The sequence below is a fragment of the Anastrepha obliqua genome, chromosome 5 (assembly GCF_027943255.1).
Source record: "Anastrepha obliqua isolate idAnaObli1 chromosome 5, idAnaObli1_1.0, whole genome shotgun sequence".
In the NCBI taxonomy this organism is placed as follows: Eukaryota; Metazoa; Arthropoda; class Insecta; order Diptera; family Tephritidae; genus Anastrepha; species Anastrepha obliqua.
Window position 1 is genome coordinate 4,931,188 of NC_072896.1, and position 21,695 is coordinate 4,952,882.

At 34.8% G+C, this 21,695-nt stretch overlaps 1 protein-coding gene across 5 annotated transcripts; it reads left to right on the forward strand.

The window, feature by feature from the left end:
• The first annotated feature begins 585 nt into the window (after window positions 1-585).
• LOC129248287 (uncharacterized) lies at window positions 586-21,221 on the forward strand. 5 transcript variants are annotated; one of them, XM_054887775.1, is made up of 4 exons: window positions 586-839; window positions 8,256-9,012; window positions 20,496-20,688; window positions 20,805-21,221. In XM_054887775.1, exons 2-4 carry the CDS (start codon window positions 8,410-8,412, stop codon window positions 21,110-21,112), a joined length of 1,104 nt encoding a protein of 367 aa, XP_054743750.1. In that variant the 5' UTR covers window positions 586-839; window positions 8,256-8,409; the 3' UTR covers window positions 21,113-21,221. The 5 variants fall into 5 exon arrangements, with proteins under 5 accessions (XP_054743750.1, XP_054743749.1, XP_054743751.1 ...); XM_054887774.1 differs by having other exon boundaries at window positions 8,359-9,012; XM_054887776.1 differs by having other exon boundaries at window positions 586-813.
• The last annotated feature ends 474 nt before the right edge of the window (window positions 21,222-21,695 follow it).

A 21,695-nucleotide genomic window follows, 5' to 3' on the forward strand; every position in this document is an offset into this window, starting at 1 on the left:
TTTTATAGTCAAGCATATGATAATCTTTGAAGTGCTAACTTCGTGTCCAGCTCTAACTGGTACTATTTGCAAGTGAATGAGTTTTATCAGGAAGGAAGAAAAATATCAGACCCCGATTATAGCTGTACATGCGCCCTACTTAGTAAACTGCACAAGAAAAATGTTAGTAATCTTATTAGAGAAAGTTGTGCTGGAATAAAGTGCTAAATTCGTGACCACCACCAGATTAAAAAAAATGTTGTAACATGAAAAGGGCTCTTCAATTTTTTTTAACGAAATTGGACGACCAATCGGTCTGCGGATATTTTTTGCTGATTTCATATAATATTCTTCTCAGGCTTAATACACCTAACGTACAGTGGTTTGTAAAACCCACAGCCAATCACTTGTAAGTCCCCGTTCAGCTTGATTCTGTGTAATTTTTTATTGCGCATACATACATACTTACATGCATATTTTTATATGTGCTTGCTTGCTTTTCTGTTTTCTTTGTTATTATTTTGCGAAACTGGTTTAGCGTTCAAATAAATAAAGTTTAAAAACTTGCAGGTACATTTTGCTGAGAGAGATCGCCTCTCAGACACATCGCTTACTTATCAGTATAGTAGCGACAGTCTCGGTGGGTGGATAAACTGTATTGCAAATAATACAAAATTTAATTTTTATTGCTTCGCTTACACGCGTGCAATAATTTCATTGTAGACATTTCAAACATAAACAAGTGACAATCTTAATAACGAAAACAAATAAAAAAAAAAAACAAGAACAAATCAACAGCCGCGCTTATCAACAATTCTACGGAATAACCCATCTGTATGAGTATTCAGTTATGTGAAGAGGTTATAAATATTTGAAATAAATTATGACATATTCCAAAGATACAGGCGGAAATACAAGTATTACGCCACTTTCGTCACATATGTATGCCCATACATACAAATTAACAAGTGCAAGTTTGGAGGGGCTCGAAAGTCTCGTGTATTTTAGATCTTTTTTTGTTAGCGGTCTTGTGTTTGTTTTTTTTTAAATCGAGCATTTGTTATGTGGAAGAAAATGCTAAACACCGTTAACAAAAAATGATCAAAAATCAACGTGAATTTTGAGCCACTTTAAACTTACACTTTGTTATACTAAAATTGGATGGGCTACAAAACTGCATACCCAGATTATTTTTTAATTCTGAGCAAAACGTTTAAATTTTGGTGAAATTGAAAAAAAAAAAATTTTTAATTTTGTACAAAGTTTGAAACTATGAGTTTGAGTGTTTTTTGTATAAACTGTATTTTTACAAAGAATTTTTTCTTTTTTTACATAAAGAAAAGAAAACTTTGCAATATGTCGCGCTGCTATTATTGCGAGCACAAGTGTCTACTTATTTATGTAATGTTTTCAATTATTTCATACTAACAAGCAAACAGCGTTCAATTTGTGTGCAAAAATTAAGCTGCGCTTATCAACAATTCACTGGAATCGTCTATTGAAATGTGCATTACACTTTAGTGACTATGTTAAGAGAGACATATGCCGATGAGCCGGACTTGTTTTTTGTTATCAATAAAAAAATTGCACGGTTATTTTTCGAAAATATCGGAATATATTTTACTTCAAGTTGATAACAGCCATAATTAGATACAATTTTTTTCATTTCTCAGGCAATTTGGAAATACCTCGCTAAAAAATGATTCCACTTTCGAGCAAATCTGGTATTTTTTCCTTTTTTATTTTCAAAAAAAAAACAGAGTGCTTTTATGCAAGTGTGTGCTCCATGAATGAAAAAAAACGGTAATCAGAGACGCTGCTAAATCTAGTAAATACACCGGATGAATCAGTGTTTCCAAGCTAAGCCGGTCTACCATTTGCTTGGCACGCCTTTTTCGTTGTGATGCGGCATTCACTCGTAGATCACTCCTCGTAAATCACTTTACCTATACTTTTTTTTATATATTCTGAATCTAATCACGTTTTAATTCGATTAGTTGTTATAGATAAAGTTATCATGTAAGTTTCAACAAAACACAACGATTTTCTTGCAAAATTATTTTCAAAGAAATCGAACTTTTCCAACTATTTTACAAACTGTGGTGATAATCCGCGCAACCTATGACCTAAATTAACAGAATTGTATTGATGCCGACAAAACATTTATAGCCCCGAGTGTTTTCTACTATTAAACAGCATTTTAAAAGTTTTCCATTCAAACTAGGTAATGGTAGGTAATGTACAAGTAATTGTATATCAGCATTGCATACTGATTTTTTTATAAAAATTAGTTAAAATAATTTTTGGCATTTCACTAAATTTTAAAATTAATGTCCATGCTTAAGTCAATATACATTTATTAGGACCAGTTAATTTTTTTCGACATCGCTCCCAGAAGATTCGGTTTCTATATATAAAATAAAAGTATAAGAAAGAAGTCCGCTAGAGCAAAGCTTTAAAGTCGATTTCAAGCCAATAATATTTGTGAATCATTAATTTTTTGATTTCACACGATGTTGAGCATTTTTTCCATATACTAGGTTGCTCAATAAAGTTTACGGTTCGATAAGAGAACCAAAATTGTGTGGTTTGAAATACACTTTATTATTCAATACAGTCTACTTGAACATCAATAAACTTGGTCCAATGAGAGTCCAAATTATGACTTCCAAACCTGACCTGAAGTGCGAATCTCGAAGGGCTGCAAAATACGATTCCACATCTGGATGACCTCATCATTTGATGAAAAACGCTTTCGCATTTTTTTGGGTCTGAAAACAGATCGTAGTCGTTAGGGGCCAAATCTGGTGAATACCGTGGCTGTTCAAGCAATACGAGCTTTAATTCATGGACTTTAGCCATTGTCAAACTGTTCTTGTAACACGGTGCATTATCCTGATGAAAAATATTTGTTTTCTTTTGCAAACTGGGTATTTTTTCACGAATTTGTTAGCAAATGTAGCACCCATTGTACACACAGCTTTCTGAAAGCCAATACTTCAGTCAAAATATTGCTTACACTGCCCAATGAGATGCCTGGGGCTTCTGCTAAATCTCTTTCAGTCAATCGACGATTTTCCGGAAGCATGAATTGACGACAAAATAAAACTTCACATACGTTCATATGAAGATTATACCAACAAAACAAACAAAAATTTGGGCTACTAGCAATGCCCTCTTATTGAACCGCGAAACTTATAGAACAACCTAGTACTCGAAAAAAACTTCCGAAAATGTGCTTTAATGGAAGAAGTTTTCTGAACTTCGTATGCAAATAAAATTTTGGAAAATCAACGGGATTTTTGAGCCACTTCAAACTAGCACTTCATTGAGCTAAAATTTAATGGGCTATAAAACTGCATTGCCAAAAGTTTTGTAAAAACTCTGATTAAAAAAATTAAAGCTTTTATGATAATTTTTGGAAATGTGTTAAATTTTTTGTGAATTTTGATAAAGTTTTATAAGATTTTTGTTGTATTTTTATCAAAAATTTACGAAAAAGATGATACATGTAAAAAAGAATGTAAAGAATTATTGTAAAATACGAAGTGGCTTGATTATGTGAGCATAAGTGTAACTTCTTTTAAAAATGGGGACTCGGAATTGACTTTTTTTATAATTGTATGTAGAATCCGAATCTGTTCGGAACGATGTCGAAAAAAATAGTTACATACAAATTGACCCGGCCTAACACTTACACATTTTTTTCTTTATTTTTTCCTCTCATATTTCAGTAGTCAATAAGTCAGAAAGCCTTAACCCTGCTTTTAGATTTTGCAAAAGGGTTCGTTGTCTGATTTTCAATGGCACTCACTGTAAGTATTTATGTTCATAGATATGTATCAAAATACATACAACCCCTTTGGTCACATTTTTATCATGATGAATGAAAGAATCGTTACCTTGAGACGGTAATTTCATAAAATTTTTGGACTGATAAAATAAACTCTTTTATGATTTCCGTTTACAACTACCAAACAGGCAAGGTACCAAAAATTTTCATTTAATAAGATGCGTCACCTTTGAACAAAATGGAATGTTTTGGATACATTTCATTTTTCGTTTGTATTTAGAAGAGAAATATACATATATGTTATACTTAAATACAATAACAACAACCTGGCACATGCATTTTTGAAAGGAGTTTAGACAAAACGTTTCCTCCATCTTGATGCTGGCTTAAAAATTGAGGGCGCACTATGTTTAGCCGCCTCGGTACGATACATGTTTTTTATGGCAAGCTTTGATAAGCTGATTTTTTTATTATGCAAAGATGACAGCAATACACTCAAAGTTATCTTTTTTCTATCATTTTAATGCTCTATACCCACTTTGAAATACGAATGCAAGACCAGATACTCGGCTACTACATACATATGTATAAGTATATATGTATGGTATATACATACATATAATTTTCGCATACCCACGTTGTTGGCTGTTTGATCAAGCTCTTACGCCAATTTGTGTGTGGCTCTTGATGTTGTACTACCGCCCCCATAAGTTTAGGTTTAATAAAAGAGTAATGGAAAAAACGCGCCAAATGTTTTTTATATATGCCTCGTCGAAAATCTGGGTAAACATAGATGCAAATTAACAGACGATGCAGATCTTCATGCAAACATATACATACATACATATATTGTTATCCCAGTGCGACTTTTGTATAATAAATATGTAGATTTTTCTTTCATTTGCATTCAACGCCTCTAAAGCTTTACATTTCCCGGAATCTAACAAACAAAACATCAACTGAAACTTGTTTTGTATTCTCTCGCAGATGCCCAAGTTTATACATTCATATGTACATACGAGTATTTATATGTTAATCTATACATATAGAATATATCTATTTAATTGTGTTCAACTGGAAAACAGCAGACGGGAAAAACGTGACAGTTTTTATATTCCAAATAACAATAAAGCAATGAGATAAATCATGAGTCTCTGTGCCCAAGTCGAATTTCTCGCAACAAATTAGTATTTCCCTCTAAATGTATATCCATGAAATATATGTACCATTTTTGCAGAAAATAAGTAAATATCTGTCAAGGAAAAGTGTAATGAAAAACTAAATTTTATGTAAAGTACAAATTCGTATAGGTGAAAATAGTCACTGATACTTTAAACCAAAACCACTTTTTTCTTGAGCGCCTTTCCTCATTTTAATATAAAACAAACTTCATATGGCAAGAATATTACTGGCCCTAACTGCTATTAATTCGAACCTCTACAATTTCGCCTCATATACCTACATCCCGTTGCAAAATTATAAACTCTTCAAAACATTAAACTTTTTAACCAAATTTTTTTTTTAAATAATTCTATGTATGCAGCTTCATAGCCTATTGAATTTTAGTTTAACAAAGTGCAAGTTTCAAGTGACTACAAAATACCGTCGATTTTTGGCAATATTTTTCGTTTACGGTGCTGAGCAAAAGATACTCCTCTGATTTACGAGTATTCATTACAAATTCTTCCTATTGTACTCGCTACTTTTGAAGCCATTATTTGCTTATGATGATATTGCCGAAGCCGCTGACCAAAAGTCCAACAAACTTGGTGTAGGATCCTGTTATTCAATTTCCAATTCCTTCATTTTGTAGAAATTTCTTGATAGTGACTCCAAATAGTGCCTATGGATTAATTGAATGCTGAAATTGAATTACTAAATCACAAGCTGTTATGCCTATGAGTTCAGATTCAAGGTTTAAATTTCTGCTCTGAAAAGTCGTTGATTCGCTTTTTCTCAAATATAATTACGTACATTGCCCGCAAGTCCCTTAGAGGACTCGAAATTCTTTTGAAATAATATTTTTTTATATTTTCTCAGAATTTACACAACCTTTTAATCGTTCAGTCTTATGACTCTAATCATGATTGAATTTTATACATTAAAATTTTTCGCTCCGTGTTTGGATTGAGAAAGCTCAAAATTACGCGAGAAACTCAAACGTTAAAAGTCGATGAAGCGTTGTCAATAGAACGTTTGAAAGCTAGAAGCGCTTGGAGCGCATGATGTAAAGCTGTCATTTGGCCATATCTCATACTGTTCAGTGCATTTCTGTTCGTTTTTCACAGAAGTAAAGCAACCGTGGATTTGAACATTAGACGCGTCCCGATAGAATATGTAAAAGAACAGGTTATACATCATTTTATTTATTTATTTAGTCTAAGCAATAAATCTTACAGACTACGACTGGCACAAACTATTATATTACATTACATACAACATTAATATTTTCAAATACTGAAAAATGGAATCCAAAATATTCAAGAAAACTGCACTTGAAACAGAAAATCAAAGGAAGACAGTGAAGCATTGACTTGACGACAATAGTGTCAGAATTTTTCAGCAAATTCAGTGAGATTCACGATTAAGAGAATACTGAAGGTAGTGACACATTGTGAAAAGATTTTTAGAGGTGTACTACCTAGCAGGCAGAATTTGACAGATATGCCGACGTCATTCGTTTTGAGTTTCACTAAGCCAAAGCTAAATTTTATGAAACACAAAACGAGTGACGTAGAATCCAAAGTTTCCCTCAAATTTTTTTTATCATATCTAACGAGCAAACCTGGTATCTATCATCCTTGGTAGTCACACGATGTACAGAATACAAAAATGTGTTGGTGAAAAGATTTCAAAGGTGAACTCTTTAACAGACCGTTATTCTCTGAGCGAATTTCACTGAATCAGTGTGCTTATAAAAAAACTGAGATTGTGTTGGTGATATATGAAAACGAATCATCCAATGTCACTTCGTTGCCATCTGAACAACGACTGATTGGACGAGAGTGCGAATGCATGTGTATTCCCAAGTGACGTGGCAGCCAAAGTTCTCCTCACAATTTTCTTTTTCGCCATACATAGCTAAATAGCACACCTGGTAATCTCTCAGCCTTGCAAAGGTGTGACCATCTTCTAACCGCTAATTGGCACTCAAGCCACTCAAGCAGTCAAAGTTACTCTCCCAATTGTGCTTCGGACGGTCAAATCTTATATCCTATTGAGGTTTGTCACGATACCGCTGCTCTGCTCTTAGTGATTTGGCATAATTAACTGTTGAGCAGACGATTTTTTTACAATCAACTCTTGTCCACAGTTTTTATTATTTACACTACCCTAATCTAACTTTTTATTTTTATTTATAAATCTTCGCAATTTAGGAAGCTGTTTTCGCAGTTTCTTCACATATCTCATTTCGAATTACAAGTTACGCTAATTTTGTCATGAGTATTGTATGACTTCCGAGTGGGGTTGGTGGTTAATATTTCCCGCACTCCATGAATCCATCGAACACGATCATCTTTTCTATATTAAAATAGTGTGACTGCTTATAATAAAAATCCCATGATTGTCGCAATTTGTTATTCGGCACGTTACGTCCTTCTTAGCGTTTTTGGCAATTACAACGATGAAATATCACATGCGATCGGGGTGTAAAAACCCCAAATATGAATCACACATACAAGTAAGTATGTACATATTAGGGCGGGTCGATTTAAAAATCGCTCATCTGTGAAAATCGTACCCCAATTGGGGGATATTAGAATTCGTTTTAGAGGTATGGTTCCTTCGGCAAAGTTGCTTATTTTGATCCCTAGAATATGATTTTCACAGATCAATGGGCGATTTTTTTGCCTCCCCACAAAAGACACTAAAAGTTCGACCCAAATTGGGGGACATCAGAATTCGTTTTATAAGTATGGTTCCTTCGGCAAAGTTTCTTATTTTGATCCCTAGAATATGATTTTCACAGAGCAATGGGCGATTTTTTTGCCTCCCCACAAAAAACACTAAAAGTTCGACCCAAATTGGGGGACATCAAAATTCGTTTTAGAGGTATGGTTCCTTCGGCAAAGTTTCTTATTTTGATCCCTAGAATATGATTTTCACAGAGCAATGGGCGATTTTTTTGCCTCCCCACAAAAGACACTAAAAGTTCGACCCAAATTGGGGGACATCAGAATTCGGTTTAGAGGTATGGTTCCTTCGGCAAAGTTTCCTATTTTGATCCCTAGAATATGATTTTCACAGAGCAATGGGCGATTTTTTTGCCTCCCCACAAATCGACCCGGCCTAGTACATATGTACGGACCCTAGGCGTCTACTTATAGGAAAGAAGACGCACGAAGAGCAATGGTTTTTGAAGGAATGTTGGAAATTCTACAATTTAGGCGCTTTCTCTTCTTATCAACGTCACTAACAGCTAGTCATAGTACAAAAGTTGTCGGCTTTAACCGTAAATTTTTACTAACATTTTATTGATAAGCAACACGAGAATGAAGCGCAACAAATGGTAAGAACACTAAAAAGCCATTAAAAATAACATGCGAGAGAATTTGTAAATAAAATAAAACAATTATCGGCTTAAGCGATCGCGTGAACAACCAAGTCAAGTGCAATTAATAAAAAAATACGAGCAAATGTATACGAGTGCTACCAAAAAAATGGAAAGAGTGGCGGCTTCTATGGAGCGCCCCGATGCGCCGATCAGTACAAAACCTAGTGACTATGGTAGCACAACGCTTAAAAATCGCGCTCCACCCACCTACGGCCAAGATATAACGGCGGAAATACGCATAACCAGCAACGAGTGCGCTCTAGATTCGAACGAAAAAAGCTACGACCACGACGACAGTGACCATTCGGTTGGGCATCACTATTCCAATAGCAGTGCAACAGACGTAAACGACATCACTTACCAGAGTTTACCAATACCTGCCACCACTTACACATCAAGTCTCTTTGCTGCCGCGTGCAGTACATCTTCAGCGCCGCGCTTCCAAACACGAAACTCCCACCCCCGTCATTCTCGTTACGCATACAGCAGAATGGAAACGTACATTGATGAAAGTTCAGCCCCGAAGAAATCTAAATGGAACGCAGGATCATTTCAACGTTTCGAAACGTTCCTGTTTGTGGTGAATCAAATGTGTATCGGTTTTGTGACCATCTACATGAGTTTTCTTTGCATCACAAACGGACTACAGCAGACGCCTCTTCATGCGTGGATGGTAACACTCGGGGTAAGTGGTCAACGAAAATTATTTATATATCTAAGTTATTACAACATCCAACAAAAAATACATTACGGTTTGGGAAAAGAGTTAAATGCGGGACTAATTAAAAAAAAGATGCGAAATGTGTATCTTGGGAAGATTTATTTTAAGGCTTGAGTACTTAAAATGAGAATACAAATCAGAAATACAGTGGTCACACAATTTATTCGTGCACCCTGCGTAGTACGTAAAAAATTTAGCTTTGCGCAAAATATTTGCTGTGGCTATATTTTTTTTTTTTTTGCGGTCAGTGTAAGAATGTTACATTCCTGATGGATTGCCGCAAACAAAACTCCAGTTATTTCAACTCACACTGAGGGATTCCAAGGAAAGCAGGCAGACGCACAGTGGTCCGGCGGTCGGACAAAATTCAATTTTTCAACATTTTTGAAATAAAAATTTGATAATGCAGATGTTTTCCTAAATATTCAAAGTAGATTTCCTGAAAATATTACTTAATTTAAAAAATTTTTCATTGTAGTTTTTTGACTTTAAACATGAAATTGTATGCAAATCGTACTTCATACAAGAGTTTCATTTTCATGTCTGCAAATAAATATTACCATTTGATTGTTAACCAAATATTGAAAAAAAAGATAATTGAATATATTAACGGAAACAGTAATAATTCTCTTAAGTTGTGATACAAAATCCAATTTTTTTTTTTTGAAATTTCAAAATTTTTCGAAATTTTTTTTTTAAAGATCATTTTTTCGAGTGGTCCACACCGGTCTACTTGAACTCAACAGGAGTGATGTAGCCACATATTTCAGCTATGATCTCAAACTGAAACCTGTTGCGCAAAGTTGCGCAAATTAAAAATAATGTAGCTTTTGTGCATTTACCCACAGGCAAAACGTTACATATGGCTTATGCAATTTTGTGTAATAGACAGAAAAAGACATCACAGACCCCATCAGCATTAAGAGACAACTAAAAAAACAATGACAGATTTATTAAATGCTTTGCTTTGTTCATCAGATGTAGTTGTAATATCAAAAACTAAGGTTCCGAAAAACAAGCCAAAACCATTTTCAAAAATTTGAAAACTGATCCAGCCTCAGAAAACAGCTCATCAGAAACCGAGTATTCTGAATCATAAAAACAAATTAAAAATGAAAAACAAAAAAACAACTAAATATCCAAAAAAAAATTTAAAAACTAAAACAAAAAAAAAGTTTAAAATTAAAAATAAAAAAAAATTAAAAATTAAAAAAAAAAATAAAAAATTTAAAATTAAAAAAAAATAAAAAATAAAAAAAATCCAAAAACAAAAAAAATGAGGAGAGAATAACCTTACCGTAAACCTCCACGTGGTATTCTCTGGGGTCGTGAAAAATGTAAAAATGAACTCACCAGCTAATTACGGAAGTAAAAATGTATTTATGGTATTCAATGAATTTAAAATTTGCTAAAACTAAGGTCAGGTTCGTCATCACTGATCCTTAAAACCCCTAAATATATGTTTTCAGCTTAATTAAATGAGTTTTTGAATTTTGTCCGCCAGCGCCTTCTGGTAGGACCACTGTGAGACGTAGCAAAATGCTGCAAAACATTTATTCGTATACTTTCAGTTCATGATATTGTTGCTACAAAAATAACAGAAAAAACGTTTGTGTTTTTACTAATATTGCTGAAAACAAAATAATATAGGTTTTTTTAGTATTTCTCACTGATTCAGTTTCAGTTGCACGTAATATCTCGATTGAAAGTGGCAAAATGGGACGAAGTGCGGATTTACCATTAGAAATGCGTAAAATTGTTATTAAATTGTATTTGGAAATCAACTCTGCAAAAAAATTGGCAAATCGCGATTATACGGTGCAAAGTGTTATTGCTAATTACGTTAATACTGGGAAATCGGAAGCTAATCACCACCAAGCCGGAAGGCGAAAAATATTAACTTGACGTGCGGAACGCAACATTATAGCATCAGTCGCGCGAAATTCCAAAATAACCTCCACGATGCTATGCCGAAATATTCTAGAGTCTTTGCATAAAAAAGTAAGCCCATAAACAGTCCGTAATTGTCTGCAAAACGCTGTTTATCATAGCAGAGTGGCACGCCGAAAGCGCTACATTTCAGATATTAACAGAAAGAAGAGATTGGAGTTCGCCAAATACTATATAATTCAGCCAGATTCTTTTTGGGAAAACGTCATATTCAGTGATGAGTCGACATTTAATGTTTCTGGATCAGATGTTTCCTCCAAAAGTTTGGCGAAAAGAACATAGGTATATACAAACATATTGAAAAAACCCGTTTTACTATCGTTAAGCATGGAAGAGGAAATGCAATGGTTTGAATTTTTTATTATAATCTGGTATTATTTTCGGCCGCCGTAGCCGAATGGGTTGGTGCGTGACTACCATTCGGAATTCATAGAGAGACCGTAGGTTCGAATCTCGGTGAAACACCAAAATTAAGAAAAACATTTTTCTAATAGCGGTCGTTTCTCGGCAAGCAATGGCAAACCTCCGAGTGAATTTCTGCGACGAAAAAGCTCCTCATAAAAAAATATCTGTCGTTCGTTGTGGAACAACATCAAGACGCACACCACAAATACGAGAAGGAGCTCGGCCAAACACCCAAAAAGGGTGTACGCGCTAATTAGATATATATATATATATATATATATATATATATATATATATAATTTTATGGCATTTATTCCTTAAATATGATATGCCACGGTTACAAGTTACATCAGTCCAATTTTTGACTACTTTTCCCAATAAATCTGAATAATAAATTTAAATGAGCCCAATCAGCAAAAATGCAACGCAGATGAGGGTCATTTGGCTTCCATTTTTGTACGAGCTATATTTTACAGGCACGTAACCCAAGATCCTTATGTAAAATTTTCCACGTAGTCGAGGAACAAAGGCCAGCAAGTTGAGACCGACGACGAATCGACATTTCGGCGTCTTCTTCAACACTTCGCTCTATGAACTTCGCCCAAGTAATAAAAAAGCTCCTATTTTTTTTAAACTCCAGTTCTTTGCAAAAAAAAAACAACAATAAATACATTTATTTTTAAATGTGTAAATGTAGTAATTATTTAATACTCATTGCTCAATAATTTTGCAAAAACAATAGCTTGCAATTGACACTGTCTATCAATAGGTCTGTTCATGTAAAAAAAATCCAGTAACTTGCCCTTAACTTAATATCTGAAAATTCATGCCCAAAGAGAAAAATATCAAAAAAAGTACATGAACGTAAAACCAGCAAAAATTTGCAAATTTTACGAACAGCTGATTCAAATATTGATGGGGTAAATTACAAAAATTTAAAATTTTTTAGTTCAGCACACAATAATTTGTTCCATTTCATCATCGCTATCAGATGAAGAACATTTCATTAGCGATTGTATTTCTTATTGTGGCAATCACAGCGTTCTTCATATTTTCCTTGCTTCCGTCTATGCATGAAAGCATAAAACACAAAAGATACCTTCGGAAACTGCAGCAACGGTGGCTGGAGGCTGTGGTCGGAAGTACATATCTCTATAGTTTTTTTTTTTTTAGTGGGACTAGTAGTAAATCTTTTTATTTATAAATATTTCATCTTACATTTCAATAATTTTTACAATAATTCGTTTAAATATATAAATATTATACATAAAGACAGAAATAATAAATTTGTGGCAATAACAACGTTGTCTGTCACAGCTCAAAAATTCATCAAAAATTTAACTCTGCAATAAGAAAATTTCTATAGCGTAAGGCTTAGTATATAAAGCAAGTTAGTCTTCTCCAATTATGGCCATTAAGTATATTTATTACTTCTGCTTCCTTTAGCTTCGCTGCGTTTAGATATTTTCTTCTGATCTCCTTCAGTACCGGATATCTTCCTAAGAAGTGCTGCATATCTTCTTCCTCGTTTAAATTGCAGAGGGTGCATATTTTCTGAGCATCTCCATACGTAGTTGCATTTAGCTTCAGTAAACCACATCTTGCTTTGAAGATTGTCGTAATATCTTCTAGCCGCATATCTTCTTTAATATATGATTCCCCTTTTGAGTAGTCTAAATGTTTATAAATTCGCGTCGCGCTTGACTGTGCTTTTTGCGCGCGCTTGCCATGTTGATATCTTTTATTTTCATTTCGGTAAGAAGTTGCACACAGCGATCTTACCAGTCTATAGCGGTGATGTTTTCTTCAAACTTCAGACCGAACTCTATTCCCATGTCCTTCAAATGCTTAAGCCAAAACACATTTTTACTTAAGATGCCTTGTGTTAGTTTGCCTGTTGCAATTATATTTATAAATAGTTTTCCAGATATACTTCATGTGTAATTCTAAAGAATACATGTGGCTATCTTCTAAATTAGTTTCTAATGTTATTGCATAATTTTAAGTGAACTCAGGTATCATTGGCCGATTCCTATTTAGCATATGACCTCGAATAAAGTAATTAAATTTTATCTGAAATATATTTACTTATGTATATTCTCCATTTTAATCACCATTTTTATTTAAATTTAGAATTTTGACTCAATTCGCAAATTTTAATTCGCGTTTATTTTTATTTTGCGATCAGCTGTTTTTCTCACTTGCAAATTCGTACAAGTAAAATTTTACCCGGTAAAAACTTGCAACTTCCCCTTAAAATGAAATGTCCTTTTGCTCTCTCACTTTCCCCTATTTTGCAAGTTTTTTGGATGCATGAACACCAAAACTTGATAATGTGAACAAATGTTACAAAATATTTGTTTCGTATAATAACTATAATAATATAGAACTGACCTGCACACTGATCGATTCCTTACTTGCTGTTAAAAGCGATTTTGTGTCAGTATTCGAAAATGTCAAAACTTCTTGAATATTATGGGGGATATTCATTAATTGTTCTCCCCATATTATTACTGAACATGAAGCTATATTAATGCCTAATTTTTACCCTGTGTCAGCCATCTTGAGCTACTTAATAAATCCGTGATATTCTCTTCGAAAAGCTACTTTTTACTTCAGATAAAATTTTAAAGGAAAAGTACTCAAAAGCATTGAAATGAAAACTTTAGCAATAGAGAGCGCTAAGTCTGTTCATATAGCAAAAGCAAATATCAATTAAAAGATTGGGTAAAATCGTGCGGCACTTCATTAAAACCAGGCGAACAATTTGCATTCATCACTTTCCGGCAACAGATTTCGGGATTGAACCAGATTGGAAGAAGCTGAAGCTGTCTACTAATATTCTTTCGATGGCTATCGAAATTTTGCGTTGTTGGAATGAGTCCGGATGGCCTATCCTTTGGTTGACGCTTCTCCGCAAACAGAGTAAACTTTTTTTATTTAAAAAGTGTAGCTTTATTTAAACGAATTTTGATTTAGTTCATATACTGATTGTCGTGTGTTTCCCCTGGGAAAAATTAGCCCATCTTAAGGAACGGCTTGTGAAACTAAATAAATTGAAATCTAACGTCATTCAATACTTTCTGATAGGCAGATTAAAAAATTGGAAGACTCAAACAAAACAAATCATTGGGCTTGGCGCGAAATGGCACCGGCTAATACCCAAATTCGTACATAGATTAGCATAGGTCTTTTGAGAATAAAAAAAAAATTATTTTTTATGGAAAACTTGTAGGTTTGCCAGAGCCTTTGTGAAACGTACCGAAGGTTGAAGAAAATGTACTTTAACAACAATTAAGTTCAAAATAGGTACTAAATAAGTTGTTTTTTATTTCTGTATGGTTTTGGTTATCGGTTATGGTTTGTCAAACTACGGGCTTTCGGATGTAGAATATTCATCTTTCTAAAAACTAAAAAAAACTCATAGCAAATATGAGAAACATTACTAAAAATTATTTAATTACAAATATAGGGTTATTCAATAGGTGCGCTTCAACTTTTTTCCGATAGGGAGAGCGAACGACGCAATATTTTTTATTTTTCGCTTGTCATTTGTAAACTTAATTAGTATACATTTCATCATGGAACGCTACACACTTGAGCAACGATTGCAAATCGTGCAAATTTTTTTGGAAATCATCGTTCTGTTGCTGCTGCTTTAGGAGCATTACGGCCATTTTACGGTCCATTTAACAAGCTGTCCCGTTTTGGGGTTATGTGAAGTCATTGGTCTACAGTAACAAGCCGGCGACGATTTGTGAGCTCAGAGCCAATATTGAACGCGAAATTGCTGGAATTTCGGCCGATTTATGCAAAAGAGTGGTCGAAAATTGGGTTCAACGATTGGACTTCGTAAAACGTGCACGCGGTGGTCATGCAAAAGAAATCGAATTTCATACTTAAATGTATATGTTCAAACTCGATAATAAAAAACAATTAGTTAAAAAAGTCACACCGTTTGTATTTTATTCAAAAAAGTTCAAAAGTTGAAGCGCTCTTACTGAAAAACCCTATATATCATGAAATATTTAAATAACTCGATAACCAGACACATATACAGGGTGCGCCATCTTTAGTAATAACTTTGTCATTTACCAACCGATCGACTTCATCACACATGTTTTCAATACGTCAATTCAGTACAATTTCAACCACGGATCGCTTTACACCGAAACAACCGAAATCGACGCCATAAACCCCGAAATGATTTACAAGGTGATGGCAAACGCAGAAAAAAGATCGCAGTTTGTGATTGCTAATAAAGGTGGCCACTTGATTGATATTGTATTCAAAAAAAAAGTTTTAATAAATTGTAAATAACCAAACCAAATAAAAATACCTCACTTATACAAATCAGTTTTTTTTTTTTTTCAATGTTTTCATACCGACTTATAAAAGATGGCGCACCCTGTACATATGTAGAGGGTTTTCCAATAACAGGTGTTACAGTTGAATGGGTTGCGCTATCGAGAGATGATTAACGATTTTTTATGACCGGAGTTGGATGGTATTGATCTGGACAAAGTTTATTTTCAACAAGGCGGCGCTACGTGCCACACAAGCAACGAAACCATTGATACGGGAAAAGTTTCCGGACCGTGCTATCTTTCGAAGAGGTGATCACAATTGGCCACCGAGATCTTGTGATTTAACACCTTGTGACTTTTTTCTTTGAGGCCACGTGAAAGAGAAGGTCTACGCCAATAGTTCCGGGTCGATTCAAGACCTCAAAGATGGAATTCGTGAGACTATCGAGGACGTAGGGCAGCCACTTTGCAATTCAGTTATGGAAAATTTCATGAAAAATATATTGTCCTGTAAGCGTGGTCGGGGTGGTCAATTGCCTGATGTTATTTTCCACTATTAACGGCATACCCTCCTCTTTATAATGAAATAAACATCCGATCATTTATATTAAAAAATAGCATTTTTCCTTGAATATCAAATGAACACCTCTTATTGGAAAATCCTTTAGATGCAATCATATACAATACAATGTCAATATTGTATGTGACTAATCCACGATTATTCCATTCGACCTTTTTCAATTATTTCCTACCTTAAACTTATACCCCGTTTTCCCTTTCTTCAAATTACATGAATTGATTAAAAAGCTTTACACAGCCTTTTATTATTGAATCATTGAGTCATATAGATCCCAAAGGCAGTTTGGAATTTGTTCTCGGTAGTCAATGCTCAAATAAATTTTTTAGTACCGGCGTTCATAGCGGTAACTGAATAAAAATGATAATGATAACAATATTGTTCGAACAGTTGCGGTTATAATATCAGCCAGTGGTATACCTAAAGGGTGTTTTTTAGAGGTTAGGTTTTCAAGTTGGCACTACTTTTTTCGTAGATGGTCTTTTTGACAGCTGCCACTTGACTTATGCTCAGTTTGGTTTGCCATTTCATAATGAATAGACTTACACCTGAACAACGTTTGCAAATCGTGCAAATTTATTACGAAAATAATGGTTCGGTTCGCGCGGTTCAAAAATAATGGTTTTTGTTCAGCGATGAAGCTCACTTTTGCTTGAATGGGTATGTCAATAAGCAAAATTGTCGCATTTGAAGTGAACATAATCCACAAGCCATTGCTGAGACGACGTTACATCCTCAAAAAGTCACTGTTTGGTGTGCTCTATGGGCAGAGGGAATCATTGGTCCATATTTCTTTAAAAATGAAGCCGGCCATAATGTTACAGTCAATGGGGAGCACTATAGAGCCATGATTAATGACTTTTTCGTGCCTGAATTGGACGATGTTGATGTGGACGACCTTTGGTTCCAACAAGACGGCGCTACATGTCATACAGCCAACGCAACAATCGATTTATTGAAGGAAACTTTTGGTGAGCGCATTATTTCGCGCCGTGGACCTGTGGCGTGGCCTCCAAGATCGTGCGATATAACACCGCTGGACTATTTCTTGTGAGGCTATGTGAAGTCGCTTGTCTACGCAGATAAGCCCGAGACGATTGACGTCTTGGAAGAGAATATTCGGCGCGTTATTGCTGACATACGGCCCCAATTGCTGCAAAAAGTGGTCGAAAATTGGGCCTCTCGGCTGGAATTTATTCGAGCCACCCGCGGCGGCCACTTGCCCGAAATCATTTTTAAAACATAATGGCAAACCCTTATCTTTATAATAAAGCTAAATTCTTGGCCATAACATTAAATTATATACGTTTTATTTCATCTTGAAAACCTAACCTCTAAAAAAAACACCCTTTATTACACAAAATATTTATGCCCAATCTGAAACATTTAGAAATAGGCTCTAATATTCATAACCAGGGCCGTGGAGGGAGTATTCGTGCCCCGGGGGAAACTTGAGATGCGGGCCCCTTCAAATTTTTTTATTTATCAAAATGCGTATTATGTTATAGTGATATAACATTTAAACACTGAAAAACTCATTGATACAATTTTTGATAGAATTAATTATGAAATATTGGTTAAAATGAATTTTAGAAAACTCTTCAGCAGATCTGAAATAAAAAACGCAGCTGAAAAAAGTTAACATTTTTTATTCATTTTGTGAGCCTTACAAATATTTGAAAATGACTGCCACGGTGCTTAGAATTTTGCTTTTCTTGCTTTAGCTGAGGCAAAAGCTCTTATAATATCATCGAAGTCGAGTTTCCTTGCTAACTCAGATTCCAAATACAAAGTTGCCAATCCTGTTACTCGACTCTGAGTTGAACAAGAACGATAGTAGTCTTTGATCCTTGATAAAGCGCTGAACGATCTTTCGGCGCCGGCAACCGATACTGGCAGGGTGCAGAATATTCGCAAAGCAATGCAGATGTTCGGGAACAGAGTATCCAAGTTTTTAGCTGTGATGGCATTCAACAAGTCGAACGGAGGCATACAACATTCCGATTTTCCAGTAAAATTCGCCTTGTACACACTCTTCAAGTGACACATCTCAATTGAGATTTCTTACGACACATCAGAAGGGTATTTTTTAGCAAAATTAAGAGCTGCTGTCTGAAGTGCTGCTTTTTCAATTTTAGGAAATAGCCACAGGAATGAGAAAATGTTGTTTATGTTTTTAATTGCAGTAAACCGATTTTCAATACCAGTGATAACTGAGTCCATGATGACGAGAAATGTGTTCCTCTTGAAATCAATTTCTTCGGCGGTCATATTTTCCGCTGAATTCTCAGGTTCTTCATCATTACGTTTCTTCTTTCGGCTTGCTGGCAATGTTGACGAAGTGTTTGGCAAACCTTTTGCAACAGTTTGACATTCTTTTAAAATCGAAAATAAAAAAATAATTCAAAAGTGTGAAATTGACTGGGGAAACGAATTTAAAAAATTATTTTTATAATATTGTAACATACCCAGTGAAAAATCAAACATTTCTAGTCTATAAAAAGTATTATTGCTATCTCTACATTTAATTCTTTATCAACGTAAGGACAAATTGCTTTAAAGAATAACTACGTTTCAAAATTGGTCTTCATTTAAAATACAACTATCTAAATTTAATCTAATCATCACTATAATTATTAATTACCTGATAAATCAGTAGCATAAAATGTTCCATTTTAATAAGAGCTCAATAATATACACTTTTGTATCACCATATTAAATTTATTCTTCGTAATCGTGATCATAACATTCGATATGGTGACACCAAAAAAAAGTCTGTGACGGAACTCTGGTAGAAGTATTATTTACTATATTATTTTATTATTTTTTTCAAGCTGGAAATTTCTTGGAATTACCCTCGAGTCCGGGCCCCTCTGAAAACTCCGGGCCCGGGGGAAAAGGTACCCGATCCCCCCCTCTCGTCGGGCCTGTTCATAACAAAGCTCAAAAATCGGTGATTCTTAAAACGTGCAATATAGCAGAAAATTTTTTAATCTTTAGCGAAGTATAATAAGTAATAATTAAAAAGAGAAATAAGATATCAAAAAAATACAATAGTATAATATTATTTTTTTAATTCTAAATAAAATAACAAAATAAAAAAAACAGTAAGCACAAAAGTGACATCACGACCTGCACTCCGAAGTTGCCGTCGTGCTTGGCGAAAATGGCCACGCATTGATCGGTATGCGGAGGGGAGAGTGGCGTGGGATAATAATAACAATAATAATAATGAGAAATGTTTGGCCAAAGTTCAGCTCTTCTTGTTTTGCCGAAGTCGCAGTTGGGTCGTTCTCTAGTTGTGGCTTTTGGCACGTATCATATCGGGTGGTTTGCGCGACTCAACATTGTACAATAGAGCGTGTATAAAGTAAAAGCGTCAGATAATGTAAATGCCTGAAAGTAGGCAACAAATTAAAATTTTTCTTTTGCCATTTAGTACAATATAAGCCTTTAGAACAATAAAATCACAGAGTGATCGCCTAGAGCACAGAAAATTGAATCAAGTCAAAAGTGGTTAAAACAAGATTACGCTAAATATGTTGTAAGAATTAGATGAAACAGAAATAGATTACATAAAAACAAATGGAATAAATATGACACATTTACATATTAGACTATAATATAAATATGTATGTACGCATGTACGAGAGCTCCACATAAACTAACGGAAATATGAATAAAAAACGTTCTCAAAGTTGCTTTTATTCAAGCTATTGCGATGACATACGGTTAGCATTGACGAAAAATAGTCTTGCCGAGGAAAGGTAATTTTAATTAGGCACAAACAGGCTTGGGAAATGTAATTTATCACCCAGCTGCTCGTAGTTAGGTGCCTTAACCGTCATAAGATTACACAGAAAATTACAATTCAATTCTGCTTTCAAGTAGTGAGAAATTTCACAATCCATTAATCGCGATCTTCAGCCAGCGATACGGTCATGTTTTGAGAACCCAAACACATGCGTGAGACGTGATGGGACACTAAAACAATTTTGTGAGCAGACCGACAATCTAATCGACCCAAACTAAACTAGGGTTAGCAGATTATTGGAAATATTAGCTGTATGGCAAGGTTTCCTTTAATAATCCGTATACACTTTGCTTATGACAGCAGTTTCCAATAGCCAATTTAAGTTTTCAAGGCTTATTTATCTCCTTTTACGCACCACGAAACTACCTCCTAATAATTATTTCTGTTCGTCTAGTACTCACTGCTGATGGCCGAGGGGGTGATGGTCCACTTCAACGCCAATCCGTTGACATCGCACTACAAGCGACATGAGAAGCACACGATACACTGGGTGTTGCAAGTCGCGGGCGGTGGCCTTGGCATGGGCGGTACGCTGTACAAATGCATACAGAAAGGTTTCATGCTGACTAGCACTCATGGAAAACTGGGTAAGTACATGAATATCGTTTTTTTTTTTAGAAAATTTAAGTAAAATTAATGATCTTTTTGCACAAAACTTGAGACATTTTTTAATAATTTGCTTCTTATTTCTTGCTTTCTCCAGGTTTCACCACATTCATCTTCTGCTTGATATCTTGGTTAAGCGGTTTGTCTGCGCTTTATCAATTGAAATTAAAATCCTTTGTCCGTCCACTATTCAATCGAACAATCCACAACTTGCTTGGCTTAACCTGCTTCGTACTCGCTTTGGTAACGCAGTTTTTTGGCTATCAGACGGGTTTCTTTACGTCTCGCACAACTACGGAATTCCAATATTGCATCAAAACAATTACGCTCCTTTCACTGGTGCTGACCTGTATTGGACCCATAAAGGCATTGCTACAGAAGGCTCGTACCATTATAAAAAATTAATGGAAAGTCTATGAAGTTATGTAAGGGCAAACAGTGCCATATGTGGCTTAGCTTATTTCTTATTAAAAATATAATTATATTAGTTTTTATATTTTATTTATAAATACTTCGTTTAGTAATTGAATTAATCCTATGCATTAAATGTGAAATTAAATATATGCATAGAGTATTCTCCAAAAGTTTACTTTAATCATTTGTAAGAAGGGGGTTTAAGCACTGTGCAAAATATGGAGTAAGTTTTTCAGAAAATCTGACTGCAGATACGGACAGCGAAATAGCGCACTTATCCACAATACTTTAAATGATGAATATTTTCACTGGATAACCTGATAAAACAGTTAGCTTTGCACAAATCCATTATTTTATTTCATTATTATCAAAACCAAAAAAAAACAAAAATAAATGGGCATGACTGTAGCGAGTGAAAAGTGGTCATAGCAGCAGCAGGAGTGGATGGATGTAGTAAATGGTGGGCATGTGAAGCTGGTGGACATGGGTGAACAGGGTGGAAGGTGGGCATGGCAGCAGCAGGAGTGTCTATACAGGGTTTGATTGCAAAGTATTGAGCCTTCCCGCACGGAGC